At 31.9% G+C, this 22,673-nt stretch overlaps 2 protein-coding genes across 3 annotated transcripts; both read left to right on the forward strand.

Annotated features, from left to right (window-relative positions):
• The first annotated feature begins 4,977 nt into the window (after positions 1-4,977).
• On the forward strand, positions 4,978-8,844 carry LOC139517670 (putative ankyrin repeat protein RF_0381). The gene is made up of 4 exons (XM_071308954.1): positions 4,978-5,073; positions 5,912-6,482; positions 6,862-7,174; positions 8,272-8,844. Exons 2-4 carry the CDS (start codon positions 5,928-5,930, stop codon positions 8,709-8,711), a joined length of 1,308 nt encoding a protein of 435 aa, XP_071165055.1. The 5' UTR covers positions 4,978-5,073; positions 5,912-5,927; the 3' UTR covers positions 8,712-8,844.
• Positions 8,845-10,054: 1,210 nt separating this feature from the next.
• LOC139517669 (apicoplast pyruvate carrier 1-like) lies at positions 10,055-21,675 on the forward strand. Of its 2 annotated transcripts, XM_071308953.1 has the most exons (12): positions 10,055-10,209; positions 10,459-10,551; positions 13,652-13,841; positions 14,557-14,683; positions 15,329-15,468; positions 15,785-15,902; positions 16,334-16,389; positions 17,070-17,190; positions 17,603-17,725; positions 19,141-19,350; positions 20,102-20,201; positions 21,544-21,675. In XM_071308953.1, coding segments are annotated over exons 1-12 (1,335 nt in total). In that variant the 5' UTR covers positions 10,055-10,208; the 3' UTR covers positions 21,600-21,675. The 2 variants fall into 2 exon arrangements, with proteins under 2 accessions (XP_071165054.1, XP_071165053.1); XM_071308952.1 differs by lacking the exon at positions 10,055-10,209 and having other exon boundaries at positions 10,394-10,551.
• Positions 21,676-22,673: the final 998 nt, after the last annotated feature.

Genomic DNA, 22,673 nt, shown 5'->3' on the forward strand with positions numbered 1-22,673 from the left:
ACGAATGATGTCCTTATACCGATGATAAAATTTAGTAAATGTTTTGACTAGTTTGTTTGTGATATCGAAAACCCTGGTGTAATAATTTTTCAGTAATACATAAATTTCTCTCGTTAAAATCTAAAACATTGTTACATACACGAGCGAATCGTACAAGTTGAGATATATAAACACCGTAAGATGGTGACAAGGGAACGTCACCATCTAAAAATGGATAATTAACGATAGGAAATGAAAAATCATCTCTTTTATCATAAATTTTAGTATTCAGCTTTCCGTTAGTGATATAGATATCAAGATCGAGGAAAGGGCAGTGGTCATTGTTAGTATTAGCTTTATTTAAAGTAAGTTCAACAGAACATTGAAATAGAAAGACTTACCATTGTTCCATACCGTCACTGGTTGTGACAAAGTGTCAGTTATGTTTTAGAAGGATATAAGAAATCAGCTTTGGTCAATATATAAAGAATCATAAGAAGCATTTCTGCAGTTTTTGAAAATTCAAATAATGAAAGTGGAAATATGAAAAGTAATAAAAGTTAAAGAAGAGTATGTTGTGCTTCTGTGTGGTCGGTCTAGTTCATTTAATAAAGTGAGTGAATATAGAAAAAATCAATTCCACAGAAGACAAGACCAATTGACAATATTCCTCCGACAATGACACAGGAAACGTGCAGCTTACCAAGTTAGTGGTGTTTGGGGTTTTTTTTTGTCGCAAATTCTTGTATGCCATCACTAGAATCATCTGGTTGGCAAAAACTTTATGATACATGGGTGCCATTCGGATCAGTGCTTGCAAAAGCTGCGATGTAATGTTAAGAACGAATCCACTGTAGCTGTACGAAATTATTTCCAGGGTCATGCAAATGCTTGAAAGCAGCATTAAAATGCAAAGCATTATGTAACCGCTCACCGGACTGTGAAAGGGAAACTGTGCTTAATTTTATTTCCTACATTTGAATCTTATTTGATTATCAATAATTTGAATGTGTTCTTTAAAGCTGTTATGCAAAATAATTATTTTGATGCACCATTTTTATTTTCGCTCCCATCCAAATATAATACTTGTATTGTATCTTTGTAAAGTTAAAACATATTTTTCATCTATACATTTTCGGAAGTCATGTAAATATTAACTAAAACTGAAACTTTAGAGCTTGTCAGAGACGCCAGTTTGTATATATGGCATCGGCAATTTTTATTACATAGTTAACGCGCGTCTGGCGTACGAAATTACAATCCTGGTACCTTTGATAACTGTTATGTCATCTCTTACAAACATATGATATATTCGTTGGTATTGGTATCCAAATACACTTTTTATTATTCATTGTGTTATTTGTGTATCAATTTATACCACATTATTACACAAATTTTTTGGGCATTTTCCATGGCGCCATTTGAATTTTGCCGCCATTTTGAAAACAAAATTATAATTAATACACTGTAGGCCTGTGTCTACACCTCATGATCAGTTTCACAAATCTGTTAACTTTCTGTTCATTATTGATATTGAATATATATAAATCCCTTCAAACTTTGACATTTTTTACGGCGCCATTTTGAATTTAGACGCCATTTTGATTAATTGTGTATTTCATGAAGTTGAAAAAATATTTATTGACATGTCTTACAAGTATTTTCTTTAACTTGTGGTATCTACTGAACTATTGCATTATGGTAGACTTCATCAAATGTTTGATGTTGTAATCCCTGTACCTTATGTCAGCCATATTTAATTTGGCGGCCATTTTGGTTTTTTTTTCGTGGCTCCATATCTCAATTTTGTTTATACCCCTTAACCTTTCATTGTGCCAAGTTTCATCTTTTACCATAAAGTGATCAATTATGCTTATATCCGCTGGACTTTGTATAAGAGCAGATTGATAACATGTTCTGAACCATCCTCAACTGCAACATGAAAAGACGATCTGTCGTGCATATCCTGGGCATCGACTGTTTTCCTATCTTTTTCAATCAACATATTAGCTATATCTAAATAATGTGTACTGATACAATTACATTATAGGAAACAACCCCCATGTATATCGTAAACTGACGGTACCACCGTGGTTCAGTAATAGTTTAACAGTAAATCCTGTCTTGTCCACTAGCAAAATGTAAGGGCTTACACAAAAATGAAAATTTTGCAATTAAAAAATGCCAAAGATGGCAACATAGGATGTTTAGTTACTCCGTATCCAAGTTTGTGTTAGGACTTTTATTTTTATTTCTGTGAGATCTAGACTTTGTTAAAATGGCGAACGTGCGAATGAAGTAACAACTTTTGCCGTTCTTGTTGTGGAATAGAATTATAAAAATCTATACATTGGAAATTAACAGAACAGAAATTAGCAGCGTAGAATTGACGAAATATTCATTACTAAAATTTTGATAATCAATTGTAAGACTAAACTTTGATTTAACTACGGCCTGCTGGTATATTACAATAGATATTTGGGCGTTTTTCAATAAAAGCGTTCCGTTCAGACCTAATAAAAATGGAAAATCAACTAGTCTAAAATTTATTTTCAAGAGTTATTTTGAATACCTCTATTATAGACTTGTTTGTAAACAAAAAATGCAATCTTAAATACTCTTTAAAATTATATTATTTTCATAATTTATGCACTGTTTCGTAGGGGACTTTTGTCCCCTACGAAACAGCTTCTAAACACACATATTTTTGCAATTTTAAATGTTTCCTATAGACATTCCAGTTTGTTTACTTTTGTACTAGAAAATCTAATTTTTTTCTAAATTGGAGAACCATTTTTTATCGATAGTGGACATTTTGATGCGTTTCGTAGTTGACAAAACCGTTTCGTAGTGGACAAAAAGTTTCGTAGTTGACATCAACCCTATTCTATGTTAATAAAAACATAATAAAAATTACATGAAACTAACCTTTGTTATTTACTTTGCACGAATATAATTGAAAAAAGAGTAAAACAAGACTGCATGGTAGTGGTAGTGTCCACTACGAAACGTTTTTCTCCGAAACTTGTTTCGTAGGGGACCGTTTCGTAGGGGACGTATTCACATGTTTTATTTTTTTCTCACAACCCCAATATTGCAATAGTAACAAGACTGACTATATTCATCAAAGCGTTATTTAGCTGTACACTGATATTTTTTTCATAATTTTAAAACCAGTTACTGAAGGAGATTTGACCCGTTTCGTAGTGGACATTTACAAAAATACGGTATCACTCTGGTCCATTTGATGTGCTCAATTTTTCTTACCAACAGTTTAATTGCCGTTATAAAAGCATCACTTCTTTTGTAAGACCCTAATGTTTATATCTTTTGCAAACAAAAAATTACATTGATTTTATAAAACTGTTTATAAGAAAGTTTTAATGACTTCGTTTCGTAGTGGACATTGTGTTAGGGACACACCTTCTAAAATAAAAAATCCGCTATGTTAAAAGCTGTTTATTAAAATGTTGGCTCTAAACATACTTTTGAATTATTAAAGAACTGATATTAAGTAAAATTAATATTTATTTCTACATTTTTTACGATATTTGAGAGTATGAATGTTGAACAGGCGGTCTAGGGACATGCCATTTTGGTTGTTTTGGACCATTCAGGAATCAATATCTTATCAATCCCTCTAAAAAATAAACTGTTTCTTTGCTTAAAAATGTTATATCTAATTCAATGTACTGACTGCACAAAAAAATACTTGCAAAGATCAAACACATTTTTTTAAAGTGGCTGGGACAAGAAAGTACGTTTTTATTGAAAAACGCCCATTTACGTTCCTGTAATCGCAATCGCATGCACATAGGGTCGATAGTTTAAAAAATGCTAAGTTTGTAAATGTAAGCTATTAAAGGTTGCAGTCTTGTAATTGACTGCTCCATAGGCTTACATGCAAAACAGCTGATTTTGGAATCCATAGGCTTACATGCAAAACAGCTGATTTTAATAAAAAAAAAGGCTACATAGAATTTTTTTTCATATTCATACCATGTTTGTACTAATGTCAAATTGTGATTAAATCGGAAAAAAAGTGGGTCATGCCACGAAGAATAAATAGTGAAGTCAAAACATTTTTTTCTACTTTCTGTTTGCTGTTTTTACTAGGCTGCACCACTTCCAGTAAACATGATATCCTTCCACTTTCCTGGATTGATATCCCCAAAAAGATGCAAGATTTTTTTTTAAATCTATATATGTTTCAATTCAGCATAAACCTATAATCAAACAGAAAAAAATGAGTCCAGAAAAAAATTCAGAAAAAAATGGACTACTAGTATTCTGTTTCCCTCCATGTTACCGGAAACTGGAGTTGTAATACAAGACTGGTACCTAAAAAACGAGTATTGAAGATGAAGCGTTTCCGCGCTTCATGCAAAATGTGTTTCATCACCATATCATTCGTATCGTTTAAAACTTATATCATCGGCGTTCAATTTAATCTGATGTTTCCTTCCTATTTCATATTCGAATTAACGTACATATTAGTATTGTTTCCAAATAATATGGAATTGAAATTTGATTTAAAAAAAAGCGGTTATATTTTTTGACATGCCCGGTCTTAATTTAATGTTGAATAGAAACGGAAATACTATTATGTTGTTTGTAAAGTTTGGGCAAAAGTAAATCAGTCATTTTCTTGGCAAAACACAAGACCGAAAAGATGGTCAAGAACTATTATTTTAAGACAGTTACGGCACGCATCGAGGGAATCATTCCATGATTAGAAACACTCTCTGCATCGTATACTCTAAACAAATTGAAGTAATTTAAAAAAAAAAAAAAAAAAAAAAAAAAAAAAAAAAAAGAAAGAAGTAATTCAAATGTTTTTTTATATACTAGTAATGTATGGTAAAGGATTAATGAAACAACATAGACAATCCATATGCTTAGTGAAGTTTCACAAAATGTGTGATTTCAAATTAAAAACGCAGTAAGTGGAAGTAATTAGGAACTCTCTGTATTTTACCATATGAATATACTAAGCAGTATGACTGCATAGCAAGTTATTAGGAACTCTCTGTATTTTATCATAGGAATCTACCAAGCTGTTTATTTTATGACAGCACTAAAATAACTGATACGGTAATTAACGTTCACTTACTCTTTTCTTTTTAAATCTTCACGATCAGTAAAATATTAAAGATGATATTGAAAATAGAAATAGAGATTGTTTCTTAGGTTGATGATATTAATAGAAAAACACACATATATACATACTGTACACTTTTAATCAGTGCCAAGGGGTTCTTTGAGGGGCGATTATTTTTTTATAATTAACAGGGCAATTATTGTATTTCTTATTTTGTAAATTAGAAGATGTAAACATATTTTTTTATATCTGATATGCATATTATATAATTATCTTATTTACAAAATGTAGTTAAATTTAAAAAACACACACACATGATTGACTCAAACATTGTTTTGTATTAGCTATGTAAAACAAAGAAGCACACAGGTTTGTTGGATTATTGCATATAGTATATGATAGCATGTTTATATTGTGATACGCAAATATTATGCATTGTAGTAGACATATGTTCAGAGTTCCGATCGAGATAACCATGATAACATGGCAACAGTCTTAATGAAGACACTTACATATCATCATATATAACTACTACTCGCTACTAGCGTACTCTCACTGAGCCGACCTGCCTTAATTTTCTGTTACTAAAATGCAGCTTGCTAGACAAGGAATCAGCAATAAAAAAAGTCGCGAAATAAACCCAGGACCTCACTTTTTTTTAAACTTGACTACATTAATTGTAAAACTAAAAAAAGGAAATATTAAAAAAAAAATACAATATACCCATATAATGAAATAAGATTTAAAAAAAATACTAATTTCAATTTGTTTTAATTAACTATGTAACTTTTATTTCTGTCCTGTTATTATCTATGATTATTATCATTGCAGTGTTTGTGTAAACAAAATGGAAGATCTATCAAGTCGTTTGTACTATTCAGTTGTTGATGACAATGCTGATGAACTTCGGAGACTTATAGAAAATGGAGCGGATGTGAATCAGATTTTCGAAGATTCTGATAGAATCAGTACAAAATCTATTTTACATATCGCAAGTGAAAAAGGGAGACTCGATTGTGTGAAAGTTCTTCTGGAAAATGGTGCCTCTGTAAATGTTCGAGATCCATGGGGTATAACACCAATTGGATTTTGCATAAACGCTGACAATGAAGAGATAGCTGATCTTTTGATAAGACAAGACAATGACATTGCCGATTCCAAGGACAAATATGGAAAATCGGTTTTACATTCTGCCGTAGAAGAAGGGTCAGAAAAGTTTGTGAAGCTGTTTCTTCGCAATGGCGCTGATGTTGATATAACAACAGACGTCGGGGTAACTCCTCTGATGACATTGATGACGACAAAAGGACTTGATAATTACTTTGTAATCATGAAAATACTAGTTGATGCAGGTGCTGATATTCATGCTCATGATTTTAGAGATAAAAGGACAGCATTGCACGTAAGATTATTGTTACAAATTATACCTGACAACACACGCGGAATATGCATGTGAAGACAAAGGAAAGACTTAAATAAATTACTAAACACAAATTCCCAAAGAAACAGATTAATTTTTTTAGGCTTCAGATAGATTGTTATGAGCCGATTTTCGAGCATCGCAGTCTTCATATTATTTAAAAACAAACGGTGAAAATAAGGCTCTTATCTTATACCCCAAAGCAATTGCTATTTTATTTTTTAAAACACTACCTTCACAAGATAATTATTTAAACTAGATATTAAATTGATATTGACATGTTTAAAGTGTGCTCCTCGCCCTTTCTCGTCATTCAATTGTTCATCGCTTTTAAATTTATATCAACTGTTTGTCTTTTCAGCTAGCTGCTATCACAAAGAAGGTAGATGCGGTCGAACTGTTGCTTAGTCTCAATGCTGATCCAAATGAATTGGATAAAGGTTTAAAAACTCCACTGACCAACTTAATGTGTCATCATATCTCACTGAGAGGTCGAACAATGGCGGACATACAAGATGACGTTATGATACTAGTTGTTCTCTTGACACAAGCAGGAACCGAGTTGAACAATAATAAGACAGACTTCGCAAGTCCTTTGATAGTAGCAGTGTATCTTAAATGTTCACAATTGGTACGCTTTTTTCTTGATAGTGGTGCAAATGTCGATCTCAAATGTAAGTAAAAATTTTAAATGCATGCGGAACATTTCACTATAGGTTAAGCTTTTATTTTTTTGGACAAATGATGCTTTTATACAGTATCATATATTTGCTTTTATTCAGTTATTTAATCCATTGAAAAGGCTAGTTATGTCATTCGGCACCAATGTATTTTCAAATGAATGCAAAGATATCATGGATATGTGAGAGTTGACGCCAATTTTAAAAAACAGTAATGCAATGCCACAAAATATCTTTGGAGATCAATATACATAGGTATATATAAAGATAAAAGAAGACGTGGTATGAGTACCAATTAATGAGATAACTCTCCATCCAAGTCATAATTTGATAAAGTAAACCATTATAGGTCAAAGTACGGAGTCAACACGGAGCCTTGGCACACAGCGAACAGCAAGCTATAAATTTAAATAAAGAACCCGAAAAATGACTAGTGTAAAAACATTCAAACAGGAAAACCAACGGTCTAATCTTTATAACAAAAAAAACGAGAAACGAGAAACATTTAGAACCACATCTCCAAACGACAACAGCTGTACATTCTGTTCCTGACTTAGGACAGGTGCTTAGGACATACCACTATCTATGTGCCGAGAGGTGCAAAATACCAAAGTAATGATCTGTTATGTGGTCAGTTTGTTTTCTAGATATTCACATACGACTGTTGTAAGCTATTTTGTTAGTTGGTTTTCTAGATATTCACACAGAATTTCCGATCGTTTGTTATTTTTTAAAAGTCATTACAAATGTCCTTTGGTACTTATACATTCACAGACATGTATTCATGTTATGATCTTATAAAATATAGAATTGCTGAATTTCAATGATTTTCGATGGCATATTAAATATATCGTTTAGTTTGATAAAACACACACTTAAACACGCTATAACTAAAAAAGAGCGTGAAATAAATATATATTACACATACGATACTCCTTGTGTGAAGTTGACGGATAAATGCCACATTTCGTTTCCTTCTACATGTATACATATCAAATACAAGCATAAAAATAGATTAATATATCTTAGATAATTTCGCAAAACAATTATATTCAATGCTATCTACATTTTTTTCTCTCTCACTATGCCAGTGCCTTTCTCTGGATTAACGCCTCTTTTGATTGCTGTAAAGCAGAACGACATCGACTCTATAAAAGCTTTGATAGATTGGAATTGCCGACTTGATATCGTTGGAAGATGTCGTATTCGGGGAGATGATCATGAACTTGATCCATTTGAACTTGCCATCGACCAATCATATTGGGATATTGTTGAAATGCTGTTGTTTGCGGGATATAATACTTCTAAACATTTGTTTCTTCGAGATTTCGATTCTGATGCTGGTATGCCATGTACTTTGAAAGATAATCCTGATATGTTGAATGTATTACGGTTGACTGCTTCGACAACCCACACGTTAATGAAATGTTGCGCATTAGCGATTAACAAAGCTTTAAAATCAAACATTTCATGCAAAATAGATGCACTACCTTTGCCTGTTAGTATAAGAGAGTACTTAAAAAATCAATAATGACTACATATATATATGATATTATGTTTAACTGTTATATTGTACATACTTCATTTTTCTTTTTCTTTTTTATTGTGCAAGATTATATTTTCGCTAATTTCTTCTATTTCTGATACCAATTCTACCATAGTTATGTGATTGCTATAGTGATGATGCATTCCACAGGAAGATAACCATTCGGATTGTTGATGTTTTTCCGTATTAATTTTGATATAGTTCGATCTTCAATTATCTTGTTATAATCAGAAAATAGCAAACCCCTGAATTAAAGTTAATATTCTAGTGATATCGTAATTATTTCGTCGCTTTCATTTACACTAAACAAGAAACTACGAATTGCATTTTAAATTCATAATTCACAATATTAACAACAGTTTTAATATTAACCCGACCCAGAAAAGGTGCATGATGGGTTTTCAGTATTCATAATCTTTCGAATTTTTCTGGTATATAAAATTTAGTACTGCGAATACATGTCGCCAGTTAGTTGGGACATATATACATCTTATCGATCAACCAGTTCGTGATGGTGACTGTAAACTTGGGACGCGTGGATTTCAGTCATTCTTCTTCGTAATTCTTTCGGATCAGTTTTTGCGTAGGAAGTGTGATCCCGAAACACTTATTTGTTGGGTAGTTATTTTTTTTCGTATTTAAATTGGTGATGTCTGTTTTAAAACAATTTATTTGCTAAACAAATATTTAATTTTCCATACATTTAGCAACAGGATTAGAAACGCCCGGGCCCAATGTGCCTTGCTCTTTGCAGTATGTTGAAAACCTAATTAATTTGAAAGATCTTTAGATGGCTTGTTGCAAATTTAACACGCTCAGCTTTTCATTGGTAAAAAGATAACAATATGACGTAATGAATGAGATGGCAAACCAGGTTTTCTGCCTTTCGTCCCTGGTCTGTAAGCTTTTTCGTGAATGCCTATTAAATAAATGTTACTTTTTGTTCATCGATTTTGAATAGGCATGAACGATTTACCACTGGACGCTAGGCAAATAAACTTCAAAGTCATTTTCCCCGTTTCCGTGCAGTATTGATCAGCTAAAGTCACACGTGTGAGAAACAGCTATAGCAGACAGGTTTGTTATATTAAAATTCTATTATATTTTTTACACCGTTCATCGTTCATGAGCAGGTAATTCCTCTAATAAATACAGTAAAGTAAAGTCTCATTAAAACTGGAATATCATGTTGTTGCATTTTTACATGTAATTGTACTATTACGGTAAAAGAATGTGTTACATATAATTAATCAATGGACAACTATTTAATTTATATCAAACAATGTAAGTTACACCAAGATTAAGATAGTTATTTCATTATAAATCGATTGGTAATTAATCATGTCTTATTTGTGATACTCAAATATTGGCTACTGAACTTCTAAATGGATTTTATAATTAATTTTTAATTGAAGGAAAAATTACAAGTCCAAAGTTATGTTGTGCTATTGTTTCAATGAAAAATAAAACAGATATTAATTAAGTAAGTATTTTTTTAATTATTTGTTCTGTCCTCCATCAATCAATAAGTATAATGGTATAATGAAAAGAAAAAAAGTTAAATGAAGATATTAGGATTATAGTGGGGTTATATTCGGTTAATGTTTAACGTAATAACCTATTTATGGTATTTTATATTTATCTAGTATTGACTGATAAGAGTCACGTGACTTGGGTAATGTGACTGTCATAAACAAAATTATTTATTTTTACATTTGATACAATCACATAGTGCCATCTAAAATGACTGCCAAGTGGAGAGGGTTTTCTGTTGTGGTGGCCGGAATAATCGTACATTTGACATTAGGAACTATCTACACATTTGGTAAGTAATTTTTTATATTTAATCTGTTACAAGAACTAACCATGTGGTTGCTAATTTTACCAAAGGTACATATGTTTATTAATAATGTGGATTAGTGATGTCTTGTACAGCCCGAAGGTACGCGGAATATACTGTCATACTTCAGAAATAATCCTACTATAATCGTTTACCTTTATTCAAATATAAATAACTTGTAACTAATCATATTAAAAAAGTGATAGCCAAAAATAGATAGAGGAATTAGTAGTGAAATTTATGATAAACTGTAGCTACAATATTATAAAAAAAAAAAAACATTATAAGCATCAAAAGTAGTTTTAATTGCAACTATTGTTTGAGAATCAGATATTGACAACGGAGAAGGTCTGATACGGTCATATTTGGCTCGATCAAATAGCATGTTGTATATAATTGTTCTCAAGCCATCAATTTGTCGGCTTTCGGCATGGTATTTTTTTTAAATTTTGTATTACATATGTGTGCTAGGCTTTCAAATTTCCTACATTCTATACAAAACTGCAAAAGACTACCAAAATAATCTCATTTTGGGTTATTGTCATCGATCTACGTATGAGCTAAAGCCTGATCTAAAGAAAGATTGTTTAGATGTTTATGGGCAAGTTTTAAAAGGATCGATGTTAATTTCTCGTACAAGTAAATCAACAAGAAAGACAGAAAAAGGTAACTAACAGAAACTGAGGGAACCACAAAACGTTTTATACCTGATTTGGAAATAAGATTAAAAAAATTTTGAACTAATAACAAAACAATTAAAAAAATAAAAATAAAAACTTCACAGACATTATAGGTCAACTTGTGGAGAGGACTGACGTTACTTTTATGAGGGGGGCAAGGGGGGTCCCAATAAAAGCAAAACAGCAAATTAATTTGGCTCATAACAGATAACAAGGAATTAAAATGGACAAAAACAGATAACAGTAAATGAAATATTAAAATAATTCGGTCTTTGACAAATCAGTATTTCTTATTACGGATATAATCCTTTGTAATGCATTCCAGTTTTTATGACAATGTTTTTAGTATTAATTTATGTATCTAGAATGTGTTTTTAAATAACTACTCAATATTATAATATTTTTTATACGCTCGTTTACGGAACGTATTATGATATACTGTTGTCCGTCTGTTGTCAACATGTCGGACATTAACTCAAAAACTCTTTAACTATTTGCATTAAACTTTGGGAAATTGTTTATTTCTATTGACGTGAGCTCCCTTTTTTTTTATAAATTTTAGATTTTAAGTTTCTGGGTAATGGGTTTTTATTCAATAGAATTGGTGTTTTTTTTCAGTTTTCTGATAATATCTCAAAAATGCTTTCACAAAGCAAGGAATTTTGGTGAATTATTTATATCTATTAACATGAGGTAACTTTCAATTTTTATAAATTTTAGATTTTACGTTTACGGGTTTTATTAATTAAAAAGGGGTGATTTTCCTGTTTTCAGACATTAACACAAAAATGTTTTCAGCAGTTCGCATGAAACGTTGGTGTATTGTTTATATATATTGACTGAAGCTCCCTTTGTTGCTAATCAAAAAAGTGACCAAAAAGAGTTTGAATATTCTGACTTTTTCTAAATGACCATTTAATGAGGTGTGTGAATTTTTCTTAATAAAACTATGAGGCAAAGTGGTATATAGGGTAGAAAAATCAAAAGCACCAATTATAAGCATGCAATTTATCAAGTACTTCGAACGAATTTTGACACTCTAAAAGCAATTTATTCCACTATTTTCAAAGGCCTTATTTGAACAATTTTTTATCGGCTGATGTTTTTGATTGTACCAAGTGTACTAGTAAGTACAATACATAGTTTAGTAGGGAAACAATGGCTTGAAACGAAATAAATCTTTGTTTGTAATGAGTTATGTGCAGCTTCGGACCCAAGTACATGGTTTTGGAACTTTCATTGTACAATGCATTTGGTTCTGCTTTGAAAAGAATTACAGAGCTGGGTCTATGTACCATATTATATAAAAGGTTAAGTGGTTGTTAGGACCTAGCCTTAATTGAGATCCTTGTCAGATATTCCTGGCCATATGTTTTCCTTTTTGTCATATTAAGAATTGTTTTAATTTAATATGTTCGTACGGAAAACAAGGAACATTATTCTCATACAAAAAAATAAGATAATTCTAAATACACATTCATAAAAAAAATGGAATTTATTACAAAGGATAATCATAAGATATACTTGAATTGTCCTGGACCTCACTTCTGTGATGGGTATATGTTAATGGAATCCTTCTCTGAATACGGGACAAACATATTAGTAGTGGAAGACCCCAATGACCAATGATCTTCAATTTATACCGAATATTGACTGTCAAGAAAAATGCTAACATTCCAATTTTCAATAACAGTTAACAGCAAATACATAATCACAATAACAGATAACAAAAAAAAATAAAAGCCCAATAACAGCTAACAAAGAATAAGACAATAACAGCTAACAGCAAATATATTTTCAAAATAACAGATAACAAAGAATTAAATTGCCCCATAACAGCATAACAGTTAAACATCTTGCCCCCCTCTTTTATAGACTTTAAAGTATCCCACCAAAGATTGGTTTCATTTGGCCAAGCAGTTTCTGATACGATTTCGAAAGTTGTGTAATCAACCAGATACATTTTTGTATGGTATGGAACCTGACATTGTTAATTTGAAATGACCATCAGCCAAATTAATTCTAAGATGCAGTTAGTTTCAAGAACAAGTGTTTTCAGAGACATTGGTATTGGCCTTCCATAACTGTAGAATATTTTAATTAAAAGACTTTCGTGATTGTCGGTATAAGTACAATAGTAGACAACAGAAGGATCATTTTAAAATTCAGGCTGTTCAAAACGCAACCCTCTCCTTTAATGTAGATCAGACAGTGCGACCTTGGTTTGATTTCTCTGTGAATTTGTACTACCACCCATCTCCTTCGTGCAGTGGTGTCCATGCAAAGCAGGAAAATAACTGCTACATTAACCCTGCGAATTCTTAACCATTGAATTTCATAATTTTTTTCTGGAAACTTTTCGCGTTTGAATGTTGAAATACTAAGAAGTTATTTTCATATTTTAGGCAACATGACACCTTATATAACGTCGTATCTACGTCAAAAGGACATCGATAACGATTTGACGTACTCCAAAAGTATTTGGATATTTTCCTCAGCAGCCATGGGCCAAGGAGCATCTATGTTTATCGGAGGATTCATGTATGAGAAGATAGGACCACGATGGACTACCTTGATCGGGTCATGGATATCCAGGTAATTTACACAGAAATATAGGCTATGCTATGTATGTTGGTGTTTGATTTTGTTGCACGTTAGTCTTTCTGTTGTTTTCTTGTTTTCCACTTATAGTTGATGACTTTTTGTGTTTCCCTCAATTTTAGTTTGTAACCTGGATTTTTTTCTCTCACTCAATTTATGACTTTGAACAGCGATATACTCATATACTACTATTGCCTTTATTTACTTTCATAGATTACTTATGCTATTTGCATGCATTATCAACATACAGTAAAAAAAAGAAATGCTTTCGTTCAATTTAAATAAAGAAAAGCAAGCATCTTTTACATAGAAGACTTCATGCACAATTTAAAAACAACGTGTGACCATTTAAGATATATTGTTGCATTGTATTGTAAAAGGATATCGCAACGTACTTGTACGGTTTCTTTTATTCACTTTTATAATTTTTCATTACCAAATCTTGGATTTTAAAAGAAATTGTTTTACGAATATATTTACATTTTTTATGATAGTGATCTTTTTATTTATGTACAATGTATTTATTGTATTTATCTAGTATTGACTGATAAGAGTCACGTGACTTGGGTAATGTGACTGTCATAAACAAAATTATTTATTTTTACATTTGACGGAATTGTTGAAAAAGAGGGGGGAATTCACCATGCAGCTCACAAACATTTTTTTGTATATTTTCTATGTGAATAATTAATCTATCCTACATTTTTAGTGGCGGAGTCGCCCTGACTTATTTTTCCGTCCAGAAATCTTTCGAGCTTGTCGTGGCAACGTATGGTTTAATGTTTGGATTAGGCGTTGGAATTGCCTACGCTGTGCCTATCAATTGTGGACATAAGGTGAGACCTAAATGCTTTATTGTGTCCTCATTTGGAGTATCATGCATATGGTATTCAATGACAAAAATAATATTATACACATACGCATTTTGAGCAGAAACAACCTCAATCATAAAGGCTAAATGTACTCCTTTTGATTACAGGTACTGCACACATTTCAAGTACAAAAAAAATCATTACAGAAATTTTGTCGTAATCAAACATCCCATAATAATAATTTTGATGTCGTAGTACTGTTTTGTTCAATGATATATATATATATTTTTAATGTGATATTTGGTAATAGTAAACCTTATCAAAGGTACCTATTGCATTGTTCTACATGATATATTTATACTAATATGCATAAACATTTGTAAAGTTATACAAAAATGAGGCGAATTATAGGGGCAATCAATATTCACAAATAGAAGAGAAACCGACAAAACACCGCAAAAATAAAATACGACTAAAAGAACCAAAAGATAGTCAACAAAATACTATATGTAACAGCTAAATATTGAGTAACACACCTCCCCCACAAGAAACAAAGTTTTGTGTTCTAATGTGCTCCGGTAGGGCCGTTCCTACTTCACATGTGCTGGTGTACAAATGTAGCAATATCTATGTGACTTTATCTGATATTAATATGTTTAATTCATATAGTGGTTTCCTACACATAAAGGACTTGTAAGCGGGTTAGTTGTAGCGGGCTTTGGTAGTGGAGCATTTGTATTTGACCAAATACAAACAGTTTTTCTTAATCCAGAAAATAAAGAAGCAGATCTGAAAGTTGGGGGAGACAAGTAAGTTATAATAATTTAACACCAGTTCATCCTATCTGTTACTTGAAACTATATCCGAAATCATGATTGACCACATAAAAACAAATGAGATCTCACAGTAGGTTTAATGTTTATGATATGCACTCATTTTCGCGTCTGCCTAGAACATTTACAAGGATGCCGGACACGAGTCTGAGTTTAAACAAAACATTATCCTTTTATTAGGACGTAACAAATTGCATTCATTTCCTATTTGTCCCAAACAACTATATACAAAAATAATTTGTTCTCAAGACTATCTCATATCAAAATATGATAGAGCGTAATTTTTTTGTAGATATTTTACAGAAAATGCAGTATTGAAAAAAGTACCAAGTTGTTTCCTTCTGTTAGGAGGATGTTATGCTGCTTTACAGTTGATTGGATGTTTAATGTTAGCTGATCCTCCTCATCAAGTAAGAATTTGTCCTCATTTTTATATTGATAATAATAAAGTGAAATAAAATGGAAATGGAAATGGGGAACATGTCAAAGAGACAACAACGCAACCAAATAGCAGACAACAGCCAGAGGCCGTCGATGGGTCTTCAATGCAGCTAGAAAATCCCACACACCGGAGGTGGTCCTCAACTGGCCCCTAAATAAAAATGTGTTCAAGTTCAGTAAAAACGGACGTCATATTAAACTCCAAAAACATGTTAAAGAACTAAAATTAAAAAAACATAGAAGACTAACAAAGGCCAGAGGCTCCTGATTTAGGATAGGCGCAAAAATGCGGCGGGGTTAAACTCAAATTAAACTACAAACTATACTTCTTAACTTTCATGATCATGATGAGTGTATAATAATACGAAGGCCTCTGTCATCTGCTATTTTCTCTATTAAGTATCAGCAGTTACAACAGAATATGGGTGCAGAAGAAGACGAAGGTGTAGTTCAAAAGTATGTTGAATTATATTAAGAGATATAACCAATGTAATAATGTGCATGTAATCATTGTTTTTGTGTGTGTCGTTCGCCAACCGCTGCATCTTACATAACCGTTGATGTTTTGTTTACTGACGCTATCTTCTTATCGACAGAATTACCTTCCAATGATTGACATAGACTTATGTCACGTGTATTCTTTAGTTGTCAGTGCAAAATGAATGCAATCTTTACCTTCAGTGTTTGTAGAATAACCTTTATTGTGTTTTCATTAAACCAAAGGTTTTGTAGTCAAGATACATTGAATCTATATGTATCATTACATGATTCAAACAGTCTAAAGTTATCTTTACCGAGGAAGTTGTAATCTGAGTTTCAGGAGAACTACATCATTTGTAAACTGAAAATTTAAAATATGAAATTATGAAATGATTGATGATACTATCGAAGCACTGACGACTTACTGGCTCAAGAACTAACAGTTATATCAGCGGAATTAACATAATAGTGAGATACCTATTTCACTGTGCATGACTAGTGTTTATAGAACAGTCTATGATTTGGGTGAATAAACTGAAATCAATGTGATCGCATCGGTTTTGTGTTTGTTAGTTACTTTATATTCACTAGTACTGTTGATGAATCTTTGAACTGTGATTTAAAAGCAACCGTCCTTTTTTTATATTTCATTGCAGTACAGAAAGTGAGCCCAATTTTACATGGAGAGAAGCAATTACGAAAACTGCCTTCTACCAATTATGGTTTATATACTTGTTTAATGGACAAGGTATACAGTTTGTGTCGGGACTATATAAGGTACTACAATTAAAGATATTTCTATATATGTTTTAGATTATTTAGAATTAAAGTAAATATCAAATTTGTAAATGACCTGCTATGTGTATAGATCTTCAAAATATTATTATTTGATATAATCTTTTCATTTCTACAGTTCATAGTCATTTATACATTCGACAAAATAATCGTGCATATAACACATTAATATCAATTGATCAAAGGAGCTGTTGACTCTATAACTTTCTATTGTGTATTCCATGTTGTTTAAATTATTCTCTCAATATGTTCCAAATTTGTTTGTAATTTTTGTGTTAGAGTATTCCTATTTGTTTTTTTAATTTAACTTGCTATTTTTATATGAACATTATCATTTTTTAAAAACATTAACATGGTTATTATTAATGTATTTGTTATAAATTCCTTTGAACAGGCCTACGGACAAAGTTTTATAAAAGATGACCACTTTTTAGCTATAGTGGGATCTTTGGCAGCAGTATGTAATGGTTCTGGAAGGATTATGTGGGGACATTTAGCTGACAAATACTCATTTAGGGTAATGCAATAAAACATTTACAACTTATTACCGTCCCTGAGCATCGGAGCTCAACTTGGTTCATATTTCTAAATATCTTTAGTTTGTTTAAACATATTTATTTATATTGGATAATAAACAAGTTATTGCAACTTATTTATCCCTTTTCCCTTTGCTGGTACGACTGCTGCCTTGTAGCGGCATAAACCTGTTCTTTTCGAACTCTACAAGTGGGTCTTTTACGCACAAGAGATATTGTTCTATCTTAACACGGGCCAACAATGTATCGCGCCCTTCCAACTGACTATCATCGTTACGCTAGACCAAAATTGCAAATGGTGTCTAGGCAGAGCCGAAAATTCAGTCCCTGAAATTTTCTCTCCAGAACTAGGATCGAACCAGGCCACTTTATGTTTGTATTAGTGCTAACCACTATACCACGGCTCTCTATAGTTATCTGGTTAGTGTTTTGTGAACGTTGTTCGTTTGTTTATTAAAATTTAAAGAAAATGTGGCATGATTGAGAATAACACAACTCTCGGCCAGAGACATAATGACGTAGACAATATAACCTATAGGTCATCGTACGGCCTTCAACGATTAAAAATATTAAATGTAAAACAATTCAAACGAGAAAACTGAATGCATGATTAATGAAAATAATAACAACTACAGGGAATTACTGTCTTTTTATTCATTTGGCCAGGGTTTCGGTCTGTTTTCGTATGTTGGTTTCTGTATGCCGCCTAATTATCATTCTCTCATCTCACCCAAAATTTTATTGGAACAATTTTCAATACATATGATAATTTTCGGCAGCACTGTTTAGATAGAGACTTACCCCAATATCCGACGACTTTCATTGTTTTGTTAACGTTAGACTTTTGAGTAAAATATGTTTCTACAATGCATTTAAAGAGTTAGGTCTTATGATACTTCTACCATGTTCATTTTCAATGCCAAAGATAATAATGTTACTGTGTTTTCGACCTGAATCAGATAGAAAATGTCTTATTGAAGCATTGAAGCAAAAACCAAAGCAGAACACTTATGTACACACACCTCTATCATGTTGTATACATTTGATAAACAAAAAACTGAATCAAAGAAAATTTGGTGCAAACCAGGTCTACGCCATGTGTCGTGTACTGTATTCATTTTACGGCGGGTGATAAATAAAGGCAACAGTAGTATACCGCTGTTCGAAAGTCATAAATCGATTGAGAAAAAAAATCCGGGTTACAAACTTAAACTGTGGTAAACACATCAAATATAAAAGGAAACAAAACAACAGAAACACTAAAGTGCAAAAAAAAAAAACCAAACGACAATGCAACACGCACAGAAACGAACCATAAGATGACAATTCCCATTTTCCTGACTGTACATTTATCTTTATACTTTTGCAAAAATTGCCGTTGTTTCTCTACTTGCAGCTTGCTATGATGTTGTCCTGTGGAAGTTTTGCTGCATTGACTCTATCATTTGGATTAACAAGTTTATCTGGGAAAGGATTATATCTTATTTATGTTTGTTTATTATTTTTATGTTTTTCGGGAAATTTTTCACTACTACCCACAGCAACGTCGAAAGCTTTTGGTCTAAGAAATTATTCAATAATATATGGATTAGTATTTACTGCATCTGTAAGTATATCACACATATTACACGTTAACATAAAAAAAATAACCACAATTTCCGATTTTATACTTTAGTTTCATTTCATTAAAAAATATTCATTTGAATTCGATTTCTATTTTATGACCGTGCAATTCGCATTACCGTTCGATGATATATATATCAGCATTTTGTGTAGTGTAGTCTATATTGAAGGTCACCATCTAATTTATCATCGACATGTCCTCCGAAGACGACTATCATATAACTTAATATAAACATTTAAATAGACAAAATAGATAGCGAACCCGTGCAATTTAATTTTTCTATGTCTGTTTGATTTCATATTATGGGTATAGAATATATGTTAATCAATGTTTTTACCTGAATAAGAATCGGTTTTAGTGGATCGAATATGTCAATCAAATTGTTTACCATTTTTTTACTTTCAATGTTGACTTTTCCCTTTTAATAGCTGAACACGTGTACTTCATAGGTAATCAATCTTTAACTTATGGGTTAAATTGAAGGTCGCATGGATACGAATTCAATGAGTTCATACTCACTTGAAACCAAACTGGCTGCTTAAAGCCAATTATTATTTCACTTTAACTAATGAATAAACTAAACAAAATCATATTTTATTTCACATTATTCACGTGAAGTTTATACATTTTTGTTTTGTGGACAGACAAAAGAAATAAAAGTCCGTCGCAGTTTGAACAGATGAATTTAGATATCAGTATGGATACACAGTAATGGATTTATCCTTTCTTGTAGGTGATAACCTCTCCAATTGGGGCTATTTTATCCGATAATTTGAAATCTGTGATAGGGTGGTACTGGATGTTTATTATGTGTGCTGCATTTTCCTTGATTAGTAAGTATTTCAGTATAAAATGAACAATATTAATAAAGTGTAGCTTTCAATCCCAATTCTGAGATTTAACGGCAAATAATTAATAATTTTATCTACTCATTTGTGAATATTGCAGTATTTTATAAAATTATTGAGTATACACATTTTTCTGATAATCCACTGTTCTTCATAAAAAAATATTGGAATAGTAAAAATAGTTGACATACAATGTGATTTGCGCGATCGAATTTCCTTTTATGGTGTTTGTCTTTATTAATATTGCCGTGATCATGGTGATATGAGCCGTCCCTTGAATTATCATATTTTACCCCCTGGTATTACCTTTTTGTTCCAATATCATGTTCTGCAGGGGAATATGTTTACTCAAGTTATACTTACAAGGGTCAGTAACTTACTAATTTATAAGGATAATTGGTATATGTCATCATATTCTCATATCCATATTGTACTGTTATGTAGATTTTTAGACTTTTGCAGGAGTTACGGACTTCGATTATTTTTATCTATCATAACAGATAATGTTTTACTATAACTTTGAATAATGATTTCTTGCTGGAGTTAAGGAACCTTGACTATCGTTTTTATTAGTAGTATAACAATGAAACCTTGTTCGGAATCTAAACCGTTAGCCTGTGTGTTCGAAAGTTACTTGACAGATTTGTTGTCATATCTGTTATATACTCATACTATATACATGTTTAACCAATCCATATTGTCGTTTTGTCTTGACAATTCTTACTAAAGTTGTAAATTAAGATCTTTAGTCACTACTGTAATGCAATGGAACCGTGTTAACCCTTCTATTTCACCGTTTAACCAAAAACTTTAACTTTTAGTTGTTTAGACCTTCCATTCATTATGCGAAGTAAACCAGAGTTACGTCATTTTAAAAATTGAGAATGGAAATGGGAAATGTGTCAAAGAGCAGAAAACAGCCGAAGGCCATCAACAGGCTATCAACAGCGAGAAAGTTCCGCACTCGGAGGCGTGCTTCAGTTGGCCCCTATACAAACTATTTGTATTTTGTATTTGACTTGTATCAGAACCCTCGTCATAAGTGACATAATGTGCACTTTAGCTGGTAGAGTTATAGAAATAAAAAGATGTGATATAATTGCTTCCACCAGAGACAAAATGAAGTAGAAGGTTAGCTACTACTGTATTGAGATGACGTCACCTTTTAAGTGTTCTACGGGTCGATCTCGCAGAAGATATAGATCTGGAATATCAATTGTACATACTAGTAATTAATTTCTTTAGGAATATCTTCTCCCGACAAATACTGAATATTGTATTTATAGGATGTCGAGATATGTTTAACAATTGTTTTCTTTCTTTGCAGGTGTGATTATTTCGTTCAAGTTTAATGTTAGGAAGTCTAATGGTCAGCATATTTAAATGTGCAATTTATTTATTTTTTATTGTAAAGGCTTTTAAGATATTTGTTATATTTTTATAAATACGTTTTGTTGTCTATTGGTTATTTTAATGTTCGTAATACTATGAAAGAGAAATATTCAATTATGTAGTAGATTACTACAAAGGAGGGCGAAAGATACCAAAAGGACAGCCAAACTCCTAAATCGAAAAAAAACTGACAACGCCCGTCTAAAAAAGAAGACACAACATAGAAAAAAAAGACTAAGCCACACGAACCCCACAAGAAACTAGGGATGATCTCATGTGCCCCGGAAGGGTCGGCAGATCCTGATCCACATGTGGCACCCGTCGTGTTGCTTATGTTATTACAAATCCGGTAAATACTAATAGTCTAATTCGGTAGGTCACATTATAAACGCTAAATTGTCATATCAATGCGTTTAAATGTGCTCAATGGACTCCACACCTCACACTTGATTAGTTTAAAACTTGGATGTCGACTGCATGTTAAATTGTATCGATAAATTTGGCAGATGTAGCTCAATGCATTTAATAACAAATTTTGTTTCAATTAGCAAATTCTGACATAGTGGATTAATAAACCAAAACTGTGCATCAGGTTTTATTTCTATTCACTGTTTGTAATTGGAAAACAGTTTATTATGATAAATAAACTCATCATAGATACTAGGACTAAAATTTTACACTTACGCCAGACGCGCGTTTCGTCTACAAAAGACTCATCTAAACATTTTGCCATGCTTTAAATGACTCTTATGTTGATAAATAGCCAGCTCATCGAGTCCTTTAAACTCAATATTTTTAAAGATGTCTGTACACACATAAAGCTATCTTTTGTCGCATCTTATTTCCGTGGAATTTAAATAAGGCACTGAAAAGATGTATTGGTCTGGTCTAGATAAGAAAACAGATGCATGACTCAAAATTAATTCAGCTCAAATATGATACAGAACGACTAAAACGACTCTTTATAGTATCATGATCGTAACTAACTGAAGTCATAAAAACTCTGTATAAGATGAGTTTATATAGACCTCACACGACGCATGTTGTCGGATATGACGTTGATTT

This window comes from Mytilus edulis, chromosome 3 (assembly GCF_963676685.1).
Source record: "Mytilus edulis chromosome 3, xbMytEdul2.2, whole genome shotgun sequence".
In the NCBI taxonomy this organism is placed as follows: Eukaryota; Metazoa; Mollusca; class Bivalvia; order Mytilida; family Mytilidae; genus Mytilus; species Mytilus edulis.

Excerpts from the sequence above, each read along its gene's own strand:
- LOC139517670 (XM_071308954.1), top strand. The coding sequence starts at position 5,928 with ATGGAAGATCTATCAAGTCGTTTGTACTATTCAGTTGTTGATGACAAT. Across the intron at positions 6,483-6,861 it reads ATAAAAGGACAGCATTGCAC|CTAGCTGCTATCACAAAGAA; the intron begins GTAAGATTATTG and ends TTGTCTTTTCAG. Across the intron at positions 7,175-8,271 it reads TGCAAATGTCGATCTCAAAT|TGCCTTTCTCTGGATTAACG; the intron begins GTAAGTAAAAAT and ends TCACTATGCCAG.
- LOC139517669 (XM_071308953.1), top strand. Across the intron at positions 14,684-15,328 it reads CTATCAATTGTGGACATAAG|TGGTTTCCTACACATAAAGG; the intron begins GTGAGACCTAAA and ends TAATTCATATAG. Across the intron at positions 19,351-20,101 it reads GATTAGTATTTACTGCATCT|GTGATAACCTCTCCAATTGG; the intron begins GTAAGTATATCA and ends CCTTTCTTGTAG.